The sequence below is a fragment of the Bufo bufo genome, chromosome 1 (genome assembly GCF_905171765.1).
Source record: "Bufo bufo chromosome 1, aBufBuf1.1, whole genome shotgun sequence".
Classification (NCBI taxonomy): domain Eukaryota; kingdom Metazoa; phylum Chordata; class Amphibia; order Anura; family Bufonidae; genus Bufo; species Bufo bufo.
Window position 1 is genome coordinate 189,180,219 of NC_053389.1, and position 13,233 is coordinate 189,193,451.

General features: G+C 44.6%; 1 protein-coding gene across 1 annotated transcript in view; it reads left to right on the forward strand.

Moving 5' to 3' along the window:
• Positions 1–13,233, forward strand: part of POLD1 (DNA polymerase delta 1, catalytic subunit) — a 186,046-nt gene that overhangs the window by 22,291 nt on the left and 150,522 nt on the right. The window contains exons 6-9 of the mRNA XM_040433632.1: positions 7,034–7,202; positions 7,717–7,822; positions 8,327–8,456; positions 9,481–9,647. Coding sequence (XP_040289566.1) covers positions 7,034–7,202; positions 7,717–7,822; positions 8,327–8,456; positions 9,481–9,647 — 572 coding nt within the window. The remainder of the gene's footprint in view (positions 1–7,033; positions 7,203–7,716; positions 7,823–8,326; positions 8,457–9,480; positions 9,648–13,233) is intronic.

Below are 13,233 nucleotides of genomic sequence, written 5' to 3' on the forward strand. Positions count from 1 at the left end.
GATGATATTGTACTCCAGACGCTGCCTATCTGCAGTAATCATGGGGTTAGGGGAAGCCTTGCTCCACTATCTTGTCTTGTTATAGATTAGGCGCTTCATGGACCAGACAACATTTTTTTAAATCAGTAGACTGTAATGCCTATTAATTGACTATCCACAGAGGCGCAGTACTTGGTAGATCCATTCATTTCACCTGCAAGCGATCAAAAGTAACTTACTGGGACACATACATTTCCTTTAAAATCAGATAAAAGGAACTGGAGTACTGGAGGCCATATCTCCAGAAGGATATAGATACTCTAGAGAGAGTTCAGAGAAGAGCTACTAAACTAGTACATGGATTGCAGGATAAAACTTACCAGGAAAGGTTAAAGGTAGGGATCGACCGATTATCGGTTTTACCGATATTATCGGCCGATATTGAGGATTTTGAACGTTATCGGCATCTATTTTGCCGATATACCGATAACGTATGTGGAACACAGAACGCGCTGCTCTCAGCGCTCTCTGTGTTCCCTCCGCAGCACAGGGGAGAAGGAAGCAGTGTCTCCTCCCCCTGTGATGCTGCCGCCGCTGCCGCCAATGGCAGGAGAGGAGACAAGAGGAGGGGAGGGGCTGTGGCCGCTGCGCCACCAATGAAGATGAGTCTTTCATTAATTCATATACAGGAGTCGGGAGCTGGCTGCAGAATCACATAGCCGGCTCCCGACCTCTATGAACGGCAGCTGCGGTCCGCGGTAGTTAACCCCTTAGGTGCCGCGGATCGCAGCTACCGCTCATAGAGGTCGGGAGCCGGCTATGTGACTCTGCAGCCAGCTCCCGCCTCTTGTATGTGAAAGAGAGGTATCTTCATTGGTGGCGCAGTGCGCCCCCCCCCCCCCCCCCTCAAGCCCCCTAGTATTAATCATTGGTGGCGCAGTGCGCCCCCCACCCCCATCCCAATATTAAAAACATTGGTGGCGCAGTGCGCCCCCCCCCCCCCCACCCAGTATTACTCATTGGTGGCAGTGGCCACAGGATCCCCTCTCCCCTGCTCCTCCGATCGGAGCCCCAGCTGTGTAAGCCAGGGGCTCCGATCGGTTACCATGGCAGCCAGGACGCTATTGAAGCCCTGGCTGCCATGTTCAGCTCCATGCTGCTGTGTGCACAAAGCACAGAGCAGCAGGGACAGTGTGAGCTCCTATTCACCCTGATAGAGATCTATCAGGGTGAATAGGACAAGGGTTCTAGTCTCTAAGGGGGCTAAAAGTTAGTAAAAAAAAAAAACAACACAAAAATATTAAGTATAAATGAAAAATATTTACAAAAAAAATAAAATAATACACGTTAACAATAAACATTAATTTTCAGCAGATTTGTGTAGGAATTTATTTTTTCCTCAAAAATAAAAATACCCAGAATATCGGTATAAATTATCGGCTATCGGCCTGAAAGTTGACAAATTATCGGTATCGGCCCTAAAAAATCAATATCGGTCGATCCCTAGTTAAAGGACCTTAATATGTATAGCTTGGAAGAAAGAAGAGACAGAGGGGATATGATAGAAACTTTTAAATACATAAAGGGAATCAACTCGGTAAAGAAGAAAAACTACCACAAGAGGACACAGTTTTAAATTAGAGGGGCAAAGGTTTAAAAGTAATATAAGGAAGTATTACTTTACTGAGAGAGTAGTGGATGCATAGAATAGCCTTCCTGCAGAAGTGGTAGCTGCAAATACAGTGAAGGGGTTTAAGCATGCATGGGATAGGCATAAGGCCATCCTTCATATAAGATAGGGCCGGGGGCTATCCATAGTATTCAGTATATTGGGCAGACTAGATGGGCCAAATGGTTCTTATCTGCCGACACATTCTATGTTTCTATAATGCCTTGGGCAATTAACTTTTTTTTACTTATGCATACACTTAGGGGTTGTTCGATTTAGGTTGCATGCATGCGGTCCGCAAAACATGGATCTGCAAAAAATACGGATCGCTTCTGTGTGACGTCCGTGTTGCATCTGCTTTTTTTTTTTGCGGATCCATTGTAACAATCCCTATCCTTGTCCGTAAAATTCACAAGAATAGGACATGCTCTATCTTTTTTGCGGGGCTACGGAACGGAAATACAGATACAGACAGCACACAGTGTGCTCTCTGCATTTTTGTGGACCCATTAAAATGAATGGGTCCGCATCCTATCCACGTAAAATGTGGATCGGATGCAGACCAAAAATACGGTTGTGTGAATGGGGCCTTATAGGGATAGGGGCAGCCTTCACAGAATTCAGAAATAACCTTTTCTTGCTCGTATCATTGGGGGACACAGGAGACCATGGGTATAGCTGCTGCTGCCACTAGGAGGCGACACTAAGCAAAAAGGTGTTAAGTCCTTCTCTCAGCTATATCCCTCCTGCACACACTGAGCTAATCAGTTTTAGCTTAGTGTCTGTAGGAGACAGACCTCCTTTGCAGGGAACTTAACTGCCATTTTTCTTTGTTATTTTACCTTTTTTCCTTTTTAGGTACGGGAAACGGACACCCGGCCTCTCTGTTTACCCCCCCCCCCCCCCCCCCTCTCTACTCCAGCCTCACTACCACCCTGGTGCTAGTGGCTGAAGAGGTGACCCTGCTGGTACCCCGAGGGGGGGGACGGTGAAGAGGATGAAGATGGGGTGAGTATAGAGACCACCATCCCACTCACTCGACTCCTCATTTCCCCCCGCCCCTTGGCCTAGGTTCCTCTTTCTATTTTATTTGGATGTTTTCAGGCCCCCTCTTCTCACCTGTCCTGCCCTCCGGGGCCCACACTTACTCCTCCGAGCGGCCGCATCCATTTCTGGCGCAGCCGCTACATGTCACCATCAGGTTTGTCGTCTGAGGGTTCGGGCAGTTCTGCGCTTCCAGCCCTCCGTCCCGGCTGGAAGTGCTTCCGGGCGGCCCGCGTCTACGTGAAGCCCCATCTTTGCGGCCTGCTAGGCCACAACTTCCAAGCAGAGTTACGGGGCCAGGAACGGCCTCCTGGGCGTGAAAATGTTGCGCCACGCCCAGCCTCATGGGGAAAGAAAAAAAATTATAATCATTTTTATCCTCACGGGCCCCCCTCACTAGCTGTGGATTAATAAATGAATAAAATCCCATTTAGCCCCTGGTGCGTTTCCAGCAATGTACTGGTGCCTACTTTAGTGTTAGCCCCGTTTACAGGTACCTTCCACCTTCTCAAGTCCACCGCATGTGGTCTCATTTCCGCTCGTAGGCACTGGTTATGGTACATATTGTTGCTTTACTCCTGTCCTCGTTAGGCAGGGTAATCACACTACCACTGACAGCGGTGCATCCAGGAGCATATCCCCTTTCCGCCAACAGAGTACTTGCAGTACCGCTGAATACTGTACACCCTGTAGCATTTCCTCCTTCCATAGTCGGAGTACTTGCACTACCTATGGACGCTGTACATCCTGTAGCATTACCCACCTTCCATAGGCGGAGTAATTGCTCTTCCGCTGGACACTGTACATGCTGTCGCATTACCCTCTTTCCATAGGCGGAGTACGTCCACTGCATGCTATACATGCTGTCGCATCGCATTACTTCCTTAGGCGGAGTAATTCCACTACTACTGGATGCTGTACATGCTGTCGCATTACTTTACCTCCTTAGGCAGAGTAATTGCATTACCACTGGATGTTGTGCATCCTGTCGCACTTTCCCCTTGAGCGATGTCATTATCACTGGACACGGTATATACTGTTGCGGAATAGTTCCACTGGATTCTGTAACCTGTCTCTTTGCTTCCTTCCAGGTTTAGTGCGGCCGCCCACATTTGCATATTGTGACTACCACACCACAGTACTGCTGGGCGCAGCATATCCTATCCAACTAACTCCTTTCACAGTTTGGGTAATCACGCTGTCGGATGGACGGATTACTCCAACGTTGGTTACTGTGTCCGCTAGGTCACGGTGCAGCATTGGTCCTGGCACCGGCTCCCGTACTTCCGGTCATAGGTGGAGTGCAGTGGCTACCACTGGACCCTGTTTCCTCCTCCCTCCAAGTAGAGTTTTCATGCTAATGGGGGGAGTGATTACACAAACGTTGAACACTGTTCCTGCTATGCCATAGCGAACTATTTGTCCTAGCTCCGGCTCTGTACTTTCCGTCCTATTCCTCCCCTTTCACAGGTGGAGTATTAGCAGACGGCACCTACTATTGCCTTATTCTCTTCAGTAGGTGGAATATGGGACAGCCACTGGTTATTGCGCTGTGTCCCTATTATCCCTAGATATTTTCTGTATACCGTATCCATGGCCAGCTCTCCTCCTTCTCAGGTGGAATATCTATGCTAGCACTACATACCATGTGATATGGCCTCCTCCACAGGTGGAGTTTTGCGCTAGCCCTAGCTGCTGTGGCTAGTACTGCATGGCTTCCCCCTCAGGTGGAGTGGCGCACAGTCGCTAGATGCAGTGTTCTCTACTGTATGGTCTCCCTTCTCAGGTGGAGTATTTGCCGTAGCCCTATACTCTGTCTGTGACTGTATGGTGCCTTTCTCTGGGGCAGTGCCAGCTGTCATTGCACCCTTTCTCACTTCCTACCTCACATGGTGCATTTGCACCGAATGTTGGATCTGTACCTACTACTCCTCGCCTTGTTTCGGCCCCATCTTTGTATACGGTAGTTTTCTGCTGCATCCCCCCCTTCTGTAGGTACTAGGTGTGGTGATGGTGTATATATATTTCCACGCAGGCAGCAGTCCTGGTCGTTTTATGCTACCTATGGATGCCATGGCACTGGCAGGCAACGTCTTTGCGGGCACTCGGTGCCTCATCTTACATGTTTATTCGTTCCTGATGGCATGTTCTTCCGCATTACGTTCATCACCATTCCGACTTTGTGCAGTAGCATGGGATGCTATAGTTACCTCACTTACTGGTGGGCATTAGACTGGGGTTCTTCAGCTGACGTAACCCCCTTGTTCCTGTGACGCTCGCCTATGGCATTGTTTCCTTCACAAGTGGATCATTGGCGCTTACAGTTGACACTGTGACAGCTTCAGCATTGCCTCTCTTAGGAGATCAAGTACTGTCTCTGACATGTCCATTTGTAGTGGACATTCCAATTCAGTGCGCTTACTGTGAATTGACTACATTGTTCCTCTCCAGATGAGCGGTTGTGCTGTCCTTGTTGTCACCGCTAATGGAGGATTTGTGGCTGGAACGCAACACCCTTTGTACTCTGTGCCTTTTCACAAAGCTATTAGTTACTCTCACCCAAGCTACCCGACCAGTATCCATATTCCTTGGGTTGGCGTCTTATTGCTCTGAGCGCCCGCACTGCCGCTCCTTTTTTCTATGACTGTTTTTTCTCTGATACTTCTGTGGAGTTGGACATCACCACTACCCTCCCCTTAGGGTGGAGTATTCTCCCATCTCTGGCCACTTTGGACATTCCTCTGGGCGGGAGTTGCTCTCTGACGAGTCTACGCACCCCCAACGTTTCTGGCGTGGGCATTGCTTCAGCCTACTGTTAGTGTTGGTTTGTCCAGGCAGGTTGGTCTGTGGTGTGTCAGAGGGCTTCTCTTGCGAGAGAACTTATGACAAGCCTCACCGGCCCTAGGGGCATCTTCCTACCATATTACTACTATTTCAGGAGTTTTATCTCTTTTTTGCAGAGCTGTACACAGCGGTTCCTAATCTGCTTCCAGGAGTGTACTCATAGCTACATCCCTAGATGTTCCTGAGGAGCATCTACCCTTTCACTGGTTGTAGCCTGCTCTCTTTTCCCAGTGCAGCCGCTCTGTCTAGCGTCAGTCATGATATTGTCCTGGACCCAGCATCTGGCAGTCTTCCTTTTGTCTAGTGACGAACATTCACGTGGCTGTACTCTTATGCAACATTTCTCTATGTAGCATGGCTATCCTAGTGTCGCCTCCTAGTGGCAGCAGCATCTATACCCATGGTCTTCTGTGTCCCCCCAATGAAATTTGCGAGAAAAGGATTTTACAGGTAAGCACAAAAAATCCTATTTTTGCAATTTCCTTACCTTATTAAAGCTGCCCTGTTCCCTCATCACTGCAGCCCACAGGGCCTCTTAGATAATGCTTCATCCATGCAATGTCCCAGCCAAGGGTCATCCACCATGGATGAAATGTCATTACAATGATGGGGATTGGATGCATCTATCACACATGTAGAGAATGCATGGATGTCATGTCGTCATGTTTATTAGGTGTGTATTGCAACGTGATTTTATTTTTACATTTTGTTAAGCTTGGACCCTATTGATATGAACCAGTCAACCCCCATTTGAAAGAGGACCAGTCGAGGACTTGTATTCTTCATGAAATAACAATTCTAGAGCATCTTCTCTTACAATTCTGCCATTACTCTGTTATTCCTCATAGAAATGCATCAATACATTTACAACTTTGTCTTACCATTCAATGCCAGACTGTAGGAAACCACCTGTTTGACAAAGGAAATGGTAGTGCCAGTTGTCCGTTTATTGATACTTTTTCAGCAGGAATAATAGAGCACAGTGCAAAGTTCTAAGCAGAGAATGCAATGAAGTCCTAAAATAGACATATACGGAGTGCTGACGGATCCTCTTTAAAGTGAACCTGGATTTTGTGTATAGAGCTGAGGACATGGGTTGCTAGATGGCGACTAGCACATCCACAATATCCAGTCCCCATAGCTCTGTGTGCTTTTATTGTGTAAAAAAAAACATTTGATGCATATGCAAATTACCCTGAGATGAGTCCTGTCCCTGACTCATCTCACATACAGGACTCATCTCAGGTTAATTTGCATATGTATCAAATCAGGTTTTATACACAATAAAAGCACACAGAGCTATGGGGACTGGGTATTGCGGATGTGCTAGCGGCCATCTAGCAACCCATGTCCCCAGCTCTATACACAAAATCCTGGTGACAGGTTCCCTTTAAGATTTAATAGTACAGGATTTCTCCAGGAGATCAGTTGCTCGTACTTCTGTAATGAGATGGCGGTCTTGATCAGTAACGCTGACATTTTTATTTTTTACTGCAGATATGTATGGATATCATGGGAAGAGGAGTCATTCATTTCTTAAAATCACCATGGCCTTTCCTCGCCTAATTGCACCTGCCAAACGTCTCTTAGAACAAGGAATACGGTTTGGCAGCTTCCCAACGCAGTGTTACCAAGCCTATGAAGCCAACATTGACTTTGAAATTAGGTATTCTGGACTTCTTGTGCCTGTTAGGGTCCATTCACACGTCCGTTGTTTCTTTCCTGATCTGTTCCGTTTTTTGCGGAACAGATCTGGACCAGATCTGGACCCATTCATTTTCAATGGGTCCTGAAAAAAAATCAGACATTGAGCTGTCCGATTTTTTTTCAGGACCCATTGAAAATGAATGGGTCCAGATCTGGTCCAGATCTGTTCCGCAAAAAACGGAACAGATGAGGAAAGAAACAACGGACGTGTGAATGGACCCTTAATATGGCTTTACCAGTTCACTGCTATATTAGTATGCTGCGTGGTAATGCTTCATACTTTCCAGTTCTGCCCTTGCAGCATCATGTTTTCTGTATATTCTTGAATAATCCCTTCTGGTAAACTGGAAACATTCTTTAGTCTGCAATAGCATCACATTATCTATGAAGTCATTATCTTATGTTTTGAACCTTTCATCATGGATGGAAATTTGTTGAGGGATCTTCATTGCTATACATTTCTTGACTTTCAGGTTTATGGTTGATAATGATATTGTTGGATGTAATTGGATTGAGCTCCCTGCTGGTAAATATCGTATACGTAAGGAACCTCATGTTAGTGATGATGACCCCAAAAAGGTGAGTGCTGGATAGTTGCTTAATTATCTCCTGACATGTCTGTTTTAGTAACTACTTGCATTCCCCATGTAATAACTCTGCAGCATCTATTCTTATGATTCTATGTTGCACCATTCCTTTATTATTCCTTCTAGCATCTATGAATGAATTCCCAGCAGTCTGCAGTAAAGGCCCAGATGGGTGTTACTAGTTGGAGGTGTGTTTCTGCACAGTCTGACACGATCTAATCAGTGTTGTCAGTATCAGGCTTTTCAGGGACCCAACCTCAACTGTTAACACCCATATGGACCTTCAATGCAATCTGCTAGTAATTAATTCATAAACTTCTAGTGCGCATTATAGGGTAATAACAGAACATAGAGTTGTAAGAGCCGATCCTCAGGATCCTTGGTAATACATGGGGAATGCTAGTAGTTACTAAGACATGTCGGGTAACAGGTCCTCTTTAGATATGGTGTTTTTCACTGTAGCTGACTAATCTTATAATCTCTGGTCTTCATGCAGATGTCTCTGGTCCAGTTAGAGGTTGATATCAGTTGGGTTGATCTCATAAGTCATCCCGCTGAAGGGGATTGGCAGAAGATTGCACCTCTACGCGTTCTCAGTTTTGACATTGAATGTGCTGGAAGGAGAGGTAATTGTTATTGGTCCTGTGGGGATTGCCAGATGTTGCTTGAGCTTTCTGTTGGAAGGATTACCTGGCGTAACTCTGATGGAAGGCTCTGACCTAAGACTGTGGGCGTTTTTCCATGTAAAAAATAAATAAATAAATGGATACCACACGGAACACCTCTGCTTAAAAAGCACAGTTGACCCAACTTTTCTAAGGTATTTTGACTTTATACCAGTTGGGTGAATGCCAGAACGATACGACTGTCATCGGCTGTTTATGCACATAAAATGAACATTTAACCGAAATACAATGGGGGTCATTTATTGTTAGATTTACGCTGGTTTTGGCGTATACAGGTGAAACTCGAAAAATTTGAATATCGTACAAAGTTCATTTATTTCAGTAATGCAACTTAAAAGGTGAAACTAACATATGAGATAGACTCATTACATGCACAGCGAGATATTTCAAGCCTTTATTTGTTATAATTTGGATGATTATGGCTTACAGCTTATGAAACCCCACAATTTAAGGTACCCTTTGCTCAGGGGGTATGGATTAATTAGCTGACTAGAGTGTGACACTTTGAGCCTAGAATATTGAACCTTTTTACAAAATTCTAATTTTAAGCTGCATTAATGCAATTCCTTTTAATTTGCATTACTGAGATAAATGGACTTTAGCACGATATTCTAATTTTTCGAGTTTCACCTGTATGTGTCGCAAAGGACATTTGCGGCCGAACCTGTGACTTTTCCCTGCTCACTCTAGGTCTAAAACGCCGGTCTTCATAAATAACCCCAAATGTGTATATAAACTTTTTGGTCTGGCATTTTGAAATCTTGCTTTATATCTGCCTTTTAAAACATTTGGAGAGGTCGTCCTAAGGCAAAGTGGAGTTGGGGCCAATAGCAGCTATGCACCCACAGGGTATGGAGGATGTGCTGGGAATTGGAGGGATTTGCAGCTTTCTGTTAGGCTATTCTTGTCTGAAGTGAATTGTGTGCTCTGTATTCTATGGTTATGACATCTTCTCTTTACATAGGTGTGTTCCCCGAGCCTGACAAAGATCCTGTCATCCAGATTGCCAACATGGTTTTACGTCAGGGAGAGAAGGACCCCTTCATACGCAATGTTTTCACTCTAGACACCTGCTCTAGCATTGTAGGCTCCCAGGTGCTTTGCTTCGAGAAGGAGGACGCACTTCTTAAGGTATGTTATATCTACCAACTTATTATGCAAGCACCAAAGTCTTCTATCGGGTATTTTCCGGGTTCAAACGTTGGGTTGGAGGGTTGGTTCATAGTTCATAAAAGTTTCTTACATGTTGATTGGATGATAACGGTGTAATATGAATGATTGTGAAATTGTTGATGCGAACAATTGAAATTACAATTTGTCGTTAATGAATTGGGTTAATGTGAATGTGCATCGTGTGACCTTTAGCCGATAGGCACCATGACTAGACCTCTCTGAACACAGTCAACGATCATCCTTTAAGCGAGTATATGATTGAATATGTACACGATACTCCCTGCTTGTCAATATCATAGGCGTTGTATCGGTAGGTCACTCATGTCTTCAGTCGCCTAAATGATTATCTAGTCGTCTAAATGAACCACTTACTTTAGTCCATCATGTCCTGTTTTCAGGATTGCCTGAGCAGTGCACATATCATTGTCAGGGCATCAGGAATTGCTGTGCAACCTGTATAGACATGTCAGAAAATGATTCCGTTTGAGATCTATTCCATCAAAACTAACATGAGGGCATTTATCGGGAAGGAGTTTTCCCAAGAATATATACAAAAAAGAAAAGAAATGAATCGCACATCCAGCTGCTATGCTTTGATCTCATCCCTGCTACCTAGCAGATAACGGCGCTAAATAGCGCATGTGTACCGCCTCCTGTGCTACATGCTAAATGAGGCATTAGTGTATATTTTGATTAAAAGGCATAAGCCCACTCACCACGCCTAGGCTGCCTCTGAATGGCTCCTACTCTAAAATTGGCGCGGCGCTGCACGGCAACCACCGACATTGTGGAGCCAATCCGGCAGGTGGCGGGACCCAGCAGCCAAACAGCACCCTGCTGCTCGACTATGCCATACCTAGCACTAGGCCCCACCAACCCCCCAGAAAAACGGCACAATGGCCCCCGTGCAGTACCGCGCCATGTGAACAGTTGTCAAAATTCACCTTACTTGAAGCTCTCAGGAACTCCAACAGAGCATGGTAGGTTCATTTAACCCCTCCTGCAAAATACCTTGCTAATTAAAATCACCTGGCCGAATGGAAGGAGTGCTGATCCAGGGACAGAATCTCTATAATATATATAAAAAAGAAAAGAAATGAATCGCACATCCAGCTGCTATGCTTTGATCTCATCCCTGCTACTGTACAAATGCGCTATTTAGCGCTGTTTTCTGCTAAAGTAGCAGGGATGAGATCAAAGCATAGCAGCTGGATGTGCGATTCATTTCTTTTCTTTTTTATATGTTTTCCAAAGGAATGCATGTTCCCGATGGTTACCTTAGGAGCACGGTGGCTCAGTGGTTAGCACTGGTGCCTGGCAGCACTAGGGTCCTAGGAGATTCAAATCTGACCAAGGACAACATCTGCATGGAGTTTGTATGTTCTCCCCATGTTTGCGTGGGTTTCCTTTGGGTACTCCGGTCACTTCTCCCACTCCAAAGACATACTGATAGGAACTTAGATTGTGAACCCCACTGTAAAAGCACTGCTGAATATAGTAGTATTATATAAGTGCATAAAATAAATAAATGTGCTTCACTTCAGACACCTAAATCTATTTGCAAAGGATGGCCATGGGGCGGGCTGATCTGGCACTGGCTCTGGGGGACATGTATGATGATGATGGCAAATGCCATAGGGCTGATGGCACTGGCTCTGGGGGACATGTATGAAATTTGTGTTTTACTAACACTTAGTCTTCATCTTTACATTGTTTGGAAAAAAGATCTGTTACACAATACACATATTAAAATTTCTTGAAAAAGTTTTGTAATTTGTATTTTTTGTATACATACAGAAGAAAATAATATATTGCAATATATATCACACATGCTTCAAATTATATTGCAATATAGATTTTAGGCCATATCGCCCACCCCTAGGTTCAGCCAGGGTGGCTAAAAATCTATGATTTAAAAAAAAAAAAAAAAAAAACAGATTTTTTTTTTTTATATGCTTTTTGAGGAAAATATATTGCCATCCAAAGGTTATTCCATCATGAAATAAAGATTAGTTTTTTAATTATGTAGAATAAGGCTGTATATGTTAAATTTTTTTGGGGTAAATAAATTCCAATAATCCATTCACAATGTCATGCTCTTCCAGAGGTTTTTGTAAGATTATTGGGCAGTTTCTCTGCCTACAAGATATTATCACAGATGCTTGGTTTACTTTTGCAGTTCTCAAAACTGAATTTCACTCGGCAGAGATCACATGCCTCTTCTTCACAGCAAAAATGTTATAACATGAACAGAGTTGAGAAAAAGACCTTAATCCTAACTTCTACAAACCTATGAATGCAGAATCAACCTAATCAAACTAATATGAAAAGTTGTTGTTCTAAAAATCTACTTGCATAGTATAAGTTATACCAGCAAGAATTAATTAATCTTTATGTAGAAAACGATGATTTAGATCAAGCCTTACTGACTAGTGATTTAAATCAGTTTGATTTAAGTCAAATCCACCCTGGGTTCAGCCCATGTAAAGAGGCCATTCGAGCATTCTGTTACACCAATAAAAGGGAAATTTTGGTTCCACCTCGTCCTGAAGTAGAAGCTGCCTTGACTATTAGTACATTTGTATATTTGCTCATTTTATTTTATTTGAGCCCTTTATGAAGTGTTTGCTCAGCGCTACCACAACACCCATAGATCACCTTTCACTACTTGCTCTCTTGCCAATGACAACTAACAAAGAGGCTCTTTGCAAGGAGCAGGGACTTCCCTGTATTGTAAAGCCCTCATCACAGAGGCCATCATAAAAACAGACTTAATTTTTGGGAATTATGTGCTTTTAGGATTTGAGGTGCATAATAAAGCTGTAAGAAAAAGCTTGTGACCCCCTCACACTTTACCCATTTAAGGCTACTTTCACACTAGCGTTCTGCTGTCCACTCGTGAGCTCCGTTTGAAGGGGCTCACGAGCGGAGCAGAACGCTTCCGTCCAGCCCTGATGCAGTCTGAATGGATGCAGATCCGCTCAGACTGCATCAGTCTGGCGGCGTTCAGCCTCCGCTCGCCTCCGCACGGCCAGGCGGACAGCTGAACGCTGCTTGCAGCGTTCGGGTGTCCGCCTGGCCGTGCGGAGGCGTGCGGATCCGTCCAGACTTACAATGTAAGTCAATGGGAACGGATCCGCTTGAAGATGACACCATATGGCTCAATCTTCAAGCGGATCCGTCCCCCATTGACTTTACATTGAAAGTCTGAACGGATCCGCTCAGGCTACTTTCGCACTTAGAAATTTTTCTAAGTTATTAATGCAGACGGATCCGTACTGAACGGAGCCTCCGTCTGCATTAATATGATCGGATCCGTTCAGAACGGATCCGATCAAGCACAAGTGTGAAAGTAGCCTTATGCATTTTTTCATTTTGGAGGCTATCAGAGGTAAAGAAAAGCAATGGCAAGTATCCAAAAACCATCTTGGATTGTGCCCGGTATTGTATCTTAGCTCCATTGAAGTGAATTAGGAGATGTTTTTGGGAGAAAGCTGCCGTGTTTTTCTGACCCTTTATGAAACATTTAAGGCAGAGACTACAT